The following is a 13,952-nucleotide window of genomic DNA, read 5'->3' on the forward strand; positions in this document are numbered from 1 at the left end:
TAAATGATTTTAAATAAGATTGTTCGACGAAGTAACTAGAAACTCTCAATAATTTTCTGAAAATAGAAAGGGTTCAGCAGCGAAAAGATCCAAAAAATTGAATAAATTTTTATTTCAAAAATTTAATAAAGAACAAAATTTTCTCGCATTTTAAAATATTTTTTTAGCGAAATAATAAATTTAATTATTGAAATTCCTATCTCATTTCTATCCAAGAATCAATGCGAAAAGCTACCCTCGCTCAATCATTTAGCAAAGAATGTATTGAAAAAAATCAGCAAAAGAGCTTTGCAAAATTATTTTTAATGAAATTGTTATTATTTTTTTCTATCTCTTTTTTTTGTGTCTTTTTTCCACACCACTATGACACAAAAAATTAAGAGACGGGAAAAAATTAATTAAAACCGACAAAGAAGCTCGAAAGGAATTTCATTTTTTTTTCTCTATCAACGCCATCCTCATCTTATTGTTGTAAAATGCAAATAAGAGAAAAAGAAAAAAGGAATTAAAATTAAGTTAAGAGCTATGAAAAGGCAATGAGGCGACTGATGCCTGTAGGGCATCGAAGGGCATAGCGGGCGGATTTATTTGAATAATTTTTTAGGTCAGGATTTCTTAAAACAATCAGCTATGGAATTGGAAGCAAAAATTAATTTAAAATGCATTATTCGTTGAAATGTTCAATGGAGAGCTGCTCTACAGCTTAATATAATGATGACAGGAATGAGAAACGCAAACACTGTCAAAAAATTTTACCTAGTTTGTGCTAGTCACTGTAATGTATATATTGGAAATTCAATTACGTTGAAAGGTACTTCTCGAAGAAAATTTCAATTTTTCATCGCCTTTACAACCTTTTGTGTCCATTAGAAAAGTTTCGTCAAATTTGCAGGTTTTAAAGTATTTTTGGCAAGTATGTTGCTAAGTATGCCCGCGAAAAGGATAAAGTTGTCCTCCTTTGCATTAAATTTACAATTTACTTCTATTGATCATTAAATTTAAGTTTCAAGTAAATTCAACTAAAATTAATCTAAGGATCATGTAAAAAAATCCCATTGTTCATCGTATATATCCTGTGTACCTTTCCTCATCAACATTAATTTGCAAAATTTCATTATTTTCATCCTGCGCTGGAGAAAAAAAGAGAGAAGAAGATGACTTACAAAAAATGACAAAGATGACACAAAACTAACAGGCAGAATGTATAAGGAGATGATGATGACTAATTTGCATAATTTTCCTTCTTGTTGTGCAAATATTTAAGTTCGCACATTAAGCTTTCTTAGTTTGATGTTTATTATTATTATTTTCATGTTGCTTTTTTTCGCTCCTCAACTCGTGCTTATCGCGTTTAATGAAAAAAATTGCCAAGACTCTTAAAATTGATGAGAATATTCACAGTTTTACTTTTTTAATATTTATTATACAGGAGTAAAGTCAAAAAAAAGTTTAGAGTAGAAAAAAATTTTCATTACTTCCATCAACAAGTCAGACTAAGAAGTGATTCAACATTTTTTCAAGCAATAAAGTGGCTGTAAAATATTGTCAAAAAGTTTAAAGATTAATGACGTAATTTTTACAACAAGCTCGTTTCATTCCCTTCTACGATGTATCCCGAAGAAAAACCTCGATCGAATCATTTCCCAAATAAAATAAACATGATATTCCCAATCCAATATTTCAGCTTAGCTTCTCCTTTTCGCTTTGTTAAACAACAATATGTTCCCTAATGCAAAATAAATTTCCATTTAAAGCAACACATTAGGCAATAAAAATGTCTTTAAGTTGTTTGAATTTCATTTAAAGCAAGTACTTTATGTAAGAATGTACACAAGCTAGTGAGAATGAGCGAGAAAATTCATAAGATTTATGTCTAATATATTTTGCTGAGCTGTTTTTTTTCTCACACTCATTTGAAGTTCTTTTAAAGCCCATCAGTGTTTTTGTGGAAATGAAACCACATGATAACTAAATAAAAAAGCTGTTGTGGCAAGAATGATAGTGTATAAAAGTGTCTAAAACACGAACTATGGTAATTTCATTTAAGGTGTGATAGCCGTTCATATATGTGACTAACTTTATTACTTTACTTTCACCATGGGATATTCTTTGAAGTGCTTCTTGCCATAAAATTGTGCTAGCTTTAACTTTTTGCCTTTGTACGTGGAAAAAGGAACTAAAGCTTTAAAAATGTTCGACATATTAAAGATTAGGATTTTTCATTTCATAATGGATTTAATCATATAATTAACAATATATGCACTGAAAAGCTCTCAGAAATTTTTAATATTAGGCAGGACCGCAAACTTTTGTTCTAATGTTCACATTCTATTAATTGAATTTTCCTTCTAAATTCCATTAACATAAGAGTTTTACACGTGGGATGGAAAATGCTCATTCAAAACTGGTTTCTTAGATTAAGATGTTAAATAACGGAAATGACCCAGAAAAGGGGAAAATAATTGCCAAACTTTTTTATTGTTAGACTTATCGAAACTTTTAATTATCATCCCACGAAAGCTCCTCCGTTAATTTTAATGCGTGATTTAAAGAAATTTTGGTTTTATTATGGTAAGCATAATAGAAATGTCGTATCATTTAAAATGCTTTGCGTGATTTCAATTTTCTCATATCTAGCTGTACAATCGCTTCGAAAAGGATTACAATATAGAATGTTAAAAAGTTTTTAAAATAGGTAAATATTAATGATCAATAAAAAACTTTTTAAGTGAAATTTGTTCAAGCAATTACGGAAGTTGAGAACCTCAAACCACATCCTCTATTGAAATCGATCAATTATTCTCTAAAATACGTAGCCACAGATTCTTCAACATATCATCAACCACCTTTCTATAAATATCGATGAATATTTCATTATTTCATTTAGAACAATACACAAACAACATAACAGCGACAACAGAATTGATCATTAAATATTAAAACAATTTCATTGTTAATTTAATAAATTACTATCATTAAGCACAAAAGGATTCCATGTGACAGCAACAAAAGAATGAATAAACTTTGTGTATCATTCATGCAAACGACTATGATGTTCAGGATGATGATGGTGATGTGTTATAACTTCATTTAAACGACGGTGATATAATAAACGAATTTAATTGCCAACTTGTGGTTATTGTAAATTGGAATTGTTTTTCGCATGACATAATGTGAATATTACATTATCTGACATGTGTTATGGACGATAAGCTGGAAAATGAGACTGTGGCAGTATAATTGGAGATCAAAATTGTAATTATGAATTTACAATGATGTGTTATTCTTGTAGCAAGAAACTCAGGGATACGTTCAGAATTTTTTTGAATCATCATCAACATAAAAGCTCGTTCCTACAAAGTAGTTGCATTAACTTGACAAAATATATTCAAATTCTTCAAAATTCTAAGAAAGATTAGTGAAAATGAATTGTGTAATACATGTAACATGAAATACTTTTAAGCCACCATTTCATGGTTGAGAATGTTAAGTGATTGTTACTTTAACTTATATCACTTTATGGTCTCATGATGAAAATTGAATTTGTGAAAAGAAAACACTTACATGCAACATAGCAGTTAAAATCGCGTGAAAGACACCAACAAAAGGAACATTTTAAAAGTAATTTATCGTGAGCTGAAAAGTCATTTCATAATTTTCCCATTAATTTCAAATTTATTTTAAGAACTAAAGTTTCCATTTCAGACACTTTTGTGTATCTTGCAGTTCTATTTAAATATTTGATTATAAACAACTTCATAAGTAAACACAGAGAGGAATTTAAATTAAAATAGCTAAATTTGAATAGATTAGTATTCTAGAAATGATTTAATATATTATTAGGCATACATTGATTGATGTCTTAAAGGAATGAATTTCATACACAGAAATCGATAATATTTGCAATTTCAAACCATTTGTTCCTATGTTAATTAGAACGATAGGCATCCCTCATAATTTAAATACCCAAAATTAAAGTCTATTCTAAATTCAGTCTACAATTTCTCAGTATTTCCCTCGAGGAAGTAAATAAGATTGAAAGATTAATTAAGGATATTGAAATAGCATTTAAAGCATTACAATGTGAATTGTAAGGCAAAAGATTTGTTATTTCACAAATATTCCCTACGGACGAATTAATTTAAGCTTTTTCGGATATGAGGTGGAGTGATTTTTCCCCTAAACAAATTTTACCAAAATTATCAGATTTTCATTACATTTACCTTTATGGATGCCATGACTCTCAAGGGAGAAATTAATTAAAAGACAACATTTCTTTCAATTTCAATGAATTCAGTCATTGAGAATCATGAATATCAATTTAATGTCCAAAAGTGCAGACCATATTTTACCTCAAATTAACTTATCTTTAAACGCATTAATTTCCTTCATCTCTAACCATGATAAATTTTAAATAAGCACATTCATAATTTCTTTTAAGACTGAACCTTTCTCGCACTTATCATCTTCTGCTTCCACTTATTTTTTTCTCTCATCTAATCGTTGTTTGTCAAGCGAACGCGCCCATTTAATTTGCTTTTAAGAGTAATCAGGATTCAGTCGACTGTAAAATGAGTTCTGATTATGATTTTGATTATTCTTTATACATTTTTTGTCATTTTTAATTCCACCTCAATTTATTGTTATCACAAATTAAGTGAGCTTGTGAAAAGATGAGATAAATTTGTCGCGGGTTAAATGAGATGTGACTGGGAAGCAATAAAGAGTAATTTACACAAAAATAAGAACCAGAAGTGCTTTGGACATAAACATTTGTCAAAGAAACAATAGTTAAGGAATGAAAGATGAAAGACAATATGTTTGAATCTGAAAAACCTCAATGTCTGAATTGAGAATCTCAAAGGAATTTTTATTCTATCCACATATTTCCTTTCATTGGTAAAAGGTTATCCAGTTAACTTTCGATATGAGTAGACATCAAAGACTACATAGAATAGCCAAGATGAAATGAAATAAAAATCTATAAAATTATGCATGACTTCACAAAAATATTAAGGAACAGATAAGAAGAAGATTAAGTAGATAAATAGACCTAATACAAAGGTTATGAGATCAAGCTAGAGAAAATATTTAATTAACAAACTTTTTCTTGTGTACTCTGTGGATTTTCAAGAAATCAAATTTCACTTTCTTTACTAAGAAATAGTTAAGTCTTCTTTTGAAGTATCAGAGAGCTAAATCATAGATATTTGAAAAATAAAACCTTTGGAGAATTTTCTTCTTTGATGTCGGAATCTCGAATTTCAGATCAGACTATTGATTACCACAAGTGCACGAAGAAACCTCAGAAATTCTAGATCAACTTTAAAAATCTTGTGTTTTATCATCAATATCTTTAAGATTTATAAATGTGTAAGTGACTCTTAAAGCTTTAATTCTTAAAAATTAAGCACTTAAACCATTAGAATGCTGTTAATATTCAACGTCATAACCACATTAAGACAATAAAACTTAAATTCATGGCAGCTTTCAATTCAATTTTTACTACAATCAATAAAAACAATAAATTTTAATCGTAAATTTTCACTCCCAACATCCAAATAAAGCTTATTTCACATCAAAACATAAAACGAAATGAAAACAAATTCATGACTCGTAAGTAACACAAAATGACGAAAGAGGCAGTAATAAAACGAAAATCAATTGAAGTGAAAATGGAAAAGGAGAATCGGACGCAGGAGCTGATAAGGAATGAAATCACCCTTCTCCCCCTTTTGCGATTTATTTTTAGCGTGATATTGTGAAAATAGATTTAATGCGAACATCTAGTGATTTTTAGTATGTTTGCGTTTTCAATATTTTATTGGCAATTTATCAGCTCTTATATTGTTGCATGTTCCCCAAAGTGCCATCAAATTATTTAATTTCACATAAAGTAAATGGCCTAACAATGAAGTTAAAATAATTGATATTAAGAGACTTCATTTAAAAGTTTTAAAACTTTTTATTCAAACAACGAACAAAACTTCGCTTCAATGACATCTTTCCTTTGTTCTAGCCCTTGCTACCTAATTTTAATATTGCTTCTTATTGAGTAGACAATAAAATGAGAAAGAAGGAAAAATAGATGAGAGATGTGAACGCATAAAAGGAGACTGTGAAAAAGACAATTGATTTTCATTGATGTATTGAGATTAAGTGTGTATTTTTCTCTTCTTGCCATTTTTATGTGGCACTAGAGTTGTTGGATATACAAATATATGTAAATCTGATAAAGTATGAAAAAATTACAAAAGTCCTCGTGTTATTGATCGAGGGACTTAAGCGCATTTTTGTCCTAGCGATCAGTAATTGTTTAATAAGACACTTTAAGTCCTAAAAATCAAGATCCAGGTCACTTTTAGACCTAAAAGACAAGATCCAGTAAGATCCAGGTCACTTCCAGACCTAAAAGACAAGATTCAGTAAGATCCAGGTCACTTCCAGACCTAAAAAACAAGATCCAGTAAGGTCTAAGTTACTTCTGTCCGCTATGCAAAAACGATCTTATTTTAAGATTCGATAAAGAAAGAATTCAAGCAATTAATTTTCAAATATTAAGAATATTTTGAAAAAACGGCTTTCTGAAATTCAAATTTTTTAACGGATTTGAAAATTTCAAAACTTTTCCGCAAAAGTTTGTTTACATTTTGTACTGAAATATAAAATTCATTAATTATCGTATTTAGAGATTGTTTTAAGATTTTTAAAATACTTTGCGGCCAATAAAACCATGGAACTGATCTTTTAAAACCATTCCGAGCTCTCTACGATGTCTAGTTAAAAAGTTTTTCTTCGCCCGAACAGCCGAACAAAGTGTCTTATTAAGCTACCTTTTTGAAAACAAGTTTCAAAAATGCGCTAAAAATTTACCATATTTTCATGACTAAGACGCAACCATCTGTGGTGAGACCAATTTTTTGTTATTTTGAGACTTGCTGCTTCTATCTACATCAAATTACATGTCGTATATAATATTTACAACATACATTAAGCCATAGAAAGATGAATTACCCTATGTGACCTCTCAATATCAATTCATGCAAAAGTGTATGGATAATAAGATAGTAATTGAATTGGAAGAAGCATATATGCTTTGATCAAGAAGGCACATAGGATATCTCATGAGAGTTACGACATAATATACTTGTTCTACCTAATCGAATTACTATCGGAAAGTCAATGAGCAGTTGGTAACAATGCTTTATACACATTTATGTACTTTACTAACATAATGAGATTCTATATCTGAGAATCGATAGTCAACACTAAAGTCATCATAAATTTTGATAAATTGACATGCATGTTGCCATGTCGATTATGTCTCCTTGTTGTGGTTATGATCATAATATCATTAAGGATGCAATCAATAGCATTTCATGAGTACAAGTTTATCAACTAGAGCAAACTGTTGTTAAGACATACCTTGTTATCTAACAAAACATGCTACAAAAAAGTTGTATAGCATCCTAACATTCAATATTCGCGTGCGACATAGGAGACAATAAAAAGGCGCCAGAATCATAAAAAATTGAGAACCATTGAACCATCAACAAGAAGCTCCCAGGCTAAAAATGAAGTAAGAAGATGATGGGTAGGAGTAAGAAGACACAAATTTATTAGTAGATAAAGTAAGAAGGAGGCAAAAGTGAATGAGGAGAGAGGATGTTGCTCGTGGCATTATTTTTGATGATTTCCCAATGTGTAATGAAATATGCTCACTGATGATTATGATTGCAAAGAATAATAACGTCAATAATAATAATGATGATGATTTTGATGACTTACAATCACTAAAGGCGCGCAGTAACAAAACATGTCAACAAAGTCAGAAGAGAAAATGATTGCCATTTTTATTACACGTGTAAAAAATGCGCTGAAAAGAGTATATTGAGATGATATTGACAAGCATCATAGAGACAAAAATACATATATTTCTCTCGAGTATTTTATCTTGCACAGCATGTGATGAATCGAAAAAGAATAAGAAAAATTGAAGAAGATAAACATTCATGGTGATGATCCACAAATAATCTTCTCCCTCCTTTTCTGTTCTCTTTCGGTTTTGACAATCAAATTGATTTCATTCAGATAGAAAAATGTGGCTCCTTTATAAATTTGGGGGATATGCTAATAAAAATTGGAAATTTAAATGGAATTGGGGATGAAAGCGCACCAGTTGAATAGAAGATTTTGTAGGATTTATAAGTTGTGTTGTGGATTTAGACAAAATATGTGTATGGAAATGCGAGGGAACAAAAGCAATTTAACTTAAATCAAGCAAGTTCTGCTAGAACCGACAGAACTCCCACACTTATACCTCATAAATTAAGAACTTCAGCCATAAAACAAGGAAATGAGGAATTAAACCTTCGAATTAACTACTCCGAACATTTTTAATTCAATAAAGCTCTTAACACAAGGGAACGTCCAAGACAAAATTGAATTTTACTTGCCTTCCTTGTTATCTCACTTTCTAATATTACTTTATGCCAATTTTTTTACGGTTTACGAAAAAACTCCGAATGCTTAATAAAAATGACAATTTTTCTTTTTAATAGCCAAAAGCATCCATCCCGAGATTATTTTAATAGCAATTCGCAGTATACGTGATGTATCTTCTTGATCTCATGATTTTTTGGGTCGTTCATTTAATTTCGTTTCTTTATGCATGACTTAATTTCCATTTTTTTGTGTCCTCTGATCTATTTTACTGTCAATTTAGAGGTAGAAACCAGGGCATATGAGGCAGACAGTTGATCTTGCACGTGCAAAATTTATGTCATCGACAGTTTTGTTTCTTTTGGGATATCCATGTCTAGTTCGGCTATGATTATATAAATAAAACTTTCTCGTACTTTAAATGACTTTCAAATTCATGATTCAAAATAATTCAAATGCCAGTGTGAATTATTTGCTTTCTCACTTAGTTTCAAATCCAATATTTTTTTGCATTAAAACAGAATGTGAAAAGGAAAAAGTACAAACACAAATATCCAACAATTTTCGTGATTAAATTTATTATACTCTAAGCGGCTGAATGGCGAGTTTGTTTATTTTCATATCGTCCGTTTTTAGTATTTTTTTCCATTTCTTCTTCCTCATTTATTGTTAGAAGCTCTTTTCTCTTCCCATGCTATCCGAAATGAAAGCAATAAAGCGTAAAATATGGAATGGAAATAAAAAGAAGGCTATGTTGAAAAAAAAGAGTTGCTAACCTCATGATGTGGATTTTTTTTTCTCTTTGTTGTGCATACATAAAGGATATAAATAGAAAATTGAGGAATAAATAAAAAGAATTTTTAATTTAGATAAAGTCAAATGTTAAATGATGAAAAATGTGGCTTAGATGTCCCAGTTATGTAGCTTGCTGAAGGATCAAAAAGTTATAAACTTTTCTTGTTTTGTTAAGTTCTATTGTGTCTTGAGGAGAAGCTTTTTGAGGGTCATAGAATGTAAGAGACTTTATAAGAATGCAAAATGAAATGCCTCACTTAGTATTATCAAATTCTGAAGTATAATTCACAATACTTCATTTCTAATTCAAATTTAACCCCATCGAGACACAAAAAAAATTTCTATAGCTCTCAAAAAGAAATATGTTTAAGGGGTCGTATACTCATAATGTCCACGGGCTCGCTACTTATTAGAGGAGGCATGGAAGGTGACATAACATAACTTGAGAACGACCCCTCATCGCGTTACAATTTTTTCTATTTTTAGGTGTGTCCTCTGTTATTTCTACAGACTAATTTTTCAACCTTTATAAGAACACGATGAATGATCAAGAAGTAGAAATGTCACGCTATGGAACTCTGACGTTTAGCTTGTGAAAAAGTGAAAATTAATTGATGAAGTAAGGCGAATGAAAATATTCATCCATTTTTCACGAAACATTTAAATCATTCTAAATTACCAATTTTTCTTTGATCTGATTTTCATAGATAAGCGTGAAAAAGGTTGTATAAAGGAAAAATTGTAATTTCATTTTTTCCAAGGAAAAAAGGTGAAAAGTATTGTGAAGAAAAGGTCTCGAATTTCCACAAAATGCTTGCATTCTTTGGAATAAATGGTAAATACCGATGGCATCTTAGTGGAATGGCCTCTTTTTTAAATGGCATTCGTTTAAGATTTCTCTTTGTAGAAAGTTTCATTGAAACGTGCAAAATTGAGTTGGTCTAAAGCATGAAATTTATCTAGTCACTACTGTTAAGTAAATTTGCGTTTGGATAGACAGGCATGTAATTTTTGTCAGTTACACAAACTCAACATCAAATGATTTTTTCTATTAACATAAATTTACAAAATAATATGTGTATGATAGTGGACCCGTATGTTAGTCATATAGAACTGAATGTTTAGTTCCTGAGAAAATTACGCTTTAGTCGACTTTTACTCTAGTTACTCAATCTCATGTTATTCGAGAGGAAAAAGAAATCATACAAGCATGACTTAGTTCTTTCGTATTACCATTCAAGTCAATGTACATCCATTCCGCACAGCCTATAGAATACAAAAGGAATTATTTTGCATAAAGGTACAAGCATCACGTTTAAACAGCATGGAATTTATGTATATTAAATATGCCACAAAGATCTTCTTTTCCTTTGTGTTTGTGTGTGTTCAGCATGTACATTCAATATTTAAATATATCTGCTATTTAAGCTTTACATCCTATGAGTTTAACAGGAAGCGGCAGAAGTCAAAGATATTGTAGATGTAGAAAAAAATTTCCAAGCCATCTAAATTTTTATTCTTCATCTTTCTCGTTTCTTATTTTTGGATCCAGATGTCACATGTAATGACATGAATCGGAAAACTTTTTTTTATAAAAGATTCATCCCTCGCTTTACTTCCTCTTTTTCTTTTTATGGTATAACATTTAAGCATCCGGCAATGGAAAACTTTGTCTGATGTTTCTCACTCATTCGTGAATATAGATATCCATACATATATACATATTTTCTTTCATAACATATTATGGTTATGTGAGCGCGAAAAATAAAAACAAAAGACGCTCAAGTATGACGCAATTTTGTTGGGGATGATAGTTAGGAGATGCTCCATATATATTAATATAATAAACTTTTACATATTGTTCCACGAAATCTCATAAGCATATCAAACTAACGTCATTCATTGAAAATATTTCGAGACACAATCATGATTGTTTAAGTACCAAACTGTAAACAATTGGAAGTGGTAGGAAAAGAGGATGTGAATGAGAATCGTTTAAGATGATACAATAAGCTTCCTTTGTTTGTCTACACCATATGTCTATACATACAGAGGCTTAGTCTTGTGCAAAGAAAGACTGAATGATGACATATGTAGATGGAAATAGATTTTTGGATTATGTGTAGCACTGGAAATCATCCGATTGCAATATTGTTGCTCCTTTGTGGGATGAAGAGCGTATGTAATTGAGGTTAAGTCTCTCTTTTTTTTATACACACAAATATATCTTTAATAAATATTATTCTGAATCGTACAAGTTGACTGTAACCAGCTGATTCTGACCATAATTGTATGTGAGGAAAATAACTTTCCGTTATGAATAATTGAACGTAATTGATTCAATTCTTGCTCTTTTGCCTGAGACTCTTCGTTCTGTGTGCATGTGCCAACCTTCTTTTTTGACGTCTTCTTTATCTCCTTATGATATTTTCTCCCTCTTCGTTATTCACAACATTTGGTAGATGTTATTTAGGTCAGCAAAAATACATTGATTATTAACCAAAATAAAAAATCTCCTATCTTCCCTTGTTGATGTTAATATTGTTTATTGATGTTGTTTTCGCTGATTGCACACAAGTGTGTTGCTATTTACATTGGGGGATTGAGACTATATTTAACGGTATATTAATATATCAAAAAAGTTTTGATTTGTTCATGGAAAAAAGTAAAAAATAACCAAGGAAATTGATCGTTTAATGCTATTTATGAAACTCCTTTGGGTATATGCCATCATTATTTACTAATCCAGTAATTTCTTTTCCTTACATTTAACATTTATGATTATTATACGACTCACTAAGAACAACATGATAATTTCTATTTGATTAATGTTGAAATTAATTTTAGTGATATATTGTCATATTTTTCAATTGGATTATTTTATTATGGGTAATTTCCAAATGAGATCCAAATTTAAGTACTTATTTATTTATGCAATTTTCATCATCATAAAAAAACTATATTATTATTTGCATGTTTAACATTGCATACACTTTTCATTTCTACATCATTAATTCTACTTTTTGACACATTTTAAAACCTTTAATTTATGGATAGAAAAATAATTGAAATGTACTCAGCAATTTCGGTATCCAGCTTCCAAACATTTACAATTGTACATCATTCTAATTCTAATCAAATCACCAAAACTTAATTTGTTTGTTTGTCCCATAAATTGATTAAATTTTGCAATTTTCGCAACTATTGTCGGCCTTCCATTTTTACTGAATGCATGTGTCCCATAATGCATAATTGAAAAATAATCATATGGTGTGCCAAAATTCGTTGCTTTCAATGAATTAACTTTGTCAAATTGAAACTCCTCACCTGGACTAATATTCTCTTTAATAACAGTGACATAATTATCACGATTTGCATGACTTTGCATGTGTAGAAATCCCAATGCATGAACTAATTCGTGTATAATCATGCCAATGTTATTGCCACAAGTCTCATCTCTCTGAAGTGAGACTCTTTGCTCTCCACCTACACGTCCTACATAAGATGTACACCATTTACCCGAATAAATCATCAAATAATCCTCTTCATTGGTTTTCCATCGAAAATTTATGCATGTCTTTTCACTTATATGTCTCATAGCTGCATAGAATTTTTCTTTTTGAATTCTAGTGTATGAACTATATGGATCAATTATGAATGGTATGACTATTTTATTTCCGACACGTTGCCATTTAAGCTTTGAATCTCTTATTCCATTTCCTGGATCAGAGTGATAAATTGGACGTGAATTTAAATTGGAGTTGATGTGATTTTGATGTGATGGAATTTTGGGGATTCTGTAATAATCTTTAGATTTTTTTTTTTGATATAAATGTTGTAAAATAAAATACTCAAGTGGATTACAATTCGGCTATGGTTTTGTTGGAGATTTAATAGTGATTGATGGATATTCCTTAATGTTATTTTGTTGAATTTTAATATGAATGGAAAATTTCATTCAAAAATATGAAATCTAGGCCAGTGTCCGAATTATTTATCCACTGATTTAGCCATTTTTGATACCTTTAAATCCATTTCTATTAAAGCTTCGAAAATATTGAGCACCACCAATTGCAAAATGTAAGGAAGCAAGAAGAAATGCAATTCTGCTAAGTGCCATTATTAATATATAAATCACAGGACTAAAAGCTTACAACTAACTGAGACAGTTCGATCGAATGACTGGTTATATTTATAGGAAAATTATTAGATTCGATGCATCCAGTTTCTAGTTTCCTCAATGAAAACAATAACAATTTCCTTATTTATTAAGAAGATTCTCATAATTATGAAATTAAGTACACACGCTGATTATTACAGTATTTAAATTTCAAGATGATTTAAGCATGAGCGACAATTCAGAGCTTCCCCCAAGCCATAAACATTTTCACGCTACAAAAACTCTGAGTAGATCATTGAACTCAGCAATAATCAGCCACAATTAATGATTTCAGTGAAAATCTCAGTAATTTTCATTTGTCTATAATTAAAATTGAAAGCTCAAGCTGATTAATTAAATTTTAATTACAGTGCAGAATTATTCTATTTTATTCTGTAAAATACCATAAATAATTTTGAAAAAATATTTTTGTAATTTGAAATTTCCAAAAAAATGTAACAAAGCTTCTAATTGGATTTATTACATTCTCCAATATCAATCATAATAAATATATATGAATGTAATAATACAGTAATTTATTTAAATGACTATAATT

The 13,952-nt window shown here is 29.9% G+C and overlaps 2 protein-coding genes across 2 annotated transcripts in view; both read right to left on the minus strand.

Moving 5' to 3' along the window:
• The window catches only part of LOC139087719 (frequenin-2), a 61,141-nt gene that overhangs the window by 34,843 nt on the left and 12,346 nt on the right, over window positions 1–13,952 (minus strand). The window lies entirely within an intron of this gene.
• Window positions 12,314–13,357, minus strand: LOC139087912 (zinc metalloproteinase nas-13-like). The gene is made up of 2 exons (XM_070636882.1): window positions 13,261–13,357; window positions 12,314–13,044 (listed from the first exon to the last, which is right to left on the minus strand). Exons 1-2 carry the CDS (start codon window positions 13,355–13,357, stop codon window positions 12,314–12,316), a joined length of 828 nt encoding a protein of 275 aa, XP_070492983.1.

This window comes from Chironomus tepperi, unplaced genomic scaffold (assembly GCF_022539635.2).
Source record: "Chironomus tepperi strain 1889 unplaced genomic scaffold, CSIRO-AGI_Ctep_v1 contig_137, whole genome shotgun sequence".
In the NCBI taxonomy this organism is placed as follows: Eukaryota; Metazoa; Arthropoda; class Insecta; order Diptera; family Chironomidae; genus Chironomus; species Chironomus tepperi.

Bases quoted from the DNA above. Each gene is read 5' to 3' on its own strand.
- LOC139087912 (XM_070636882.1), bottom strand. From the start codon at position 13,357: ATGGCACTTAGCAGAATTGCATTTCTTCTTGCTTCCTTACATTTTGCA. The intron at 13,045-13,260 runs GTATCAAAAATG...AAAAATCTAAAG, and splicing joins TAATAGAAATGGATTTAAAG to ATTATTACAGAATCCCCAAA.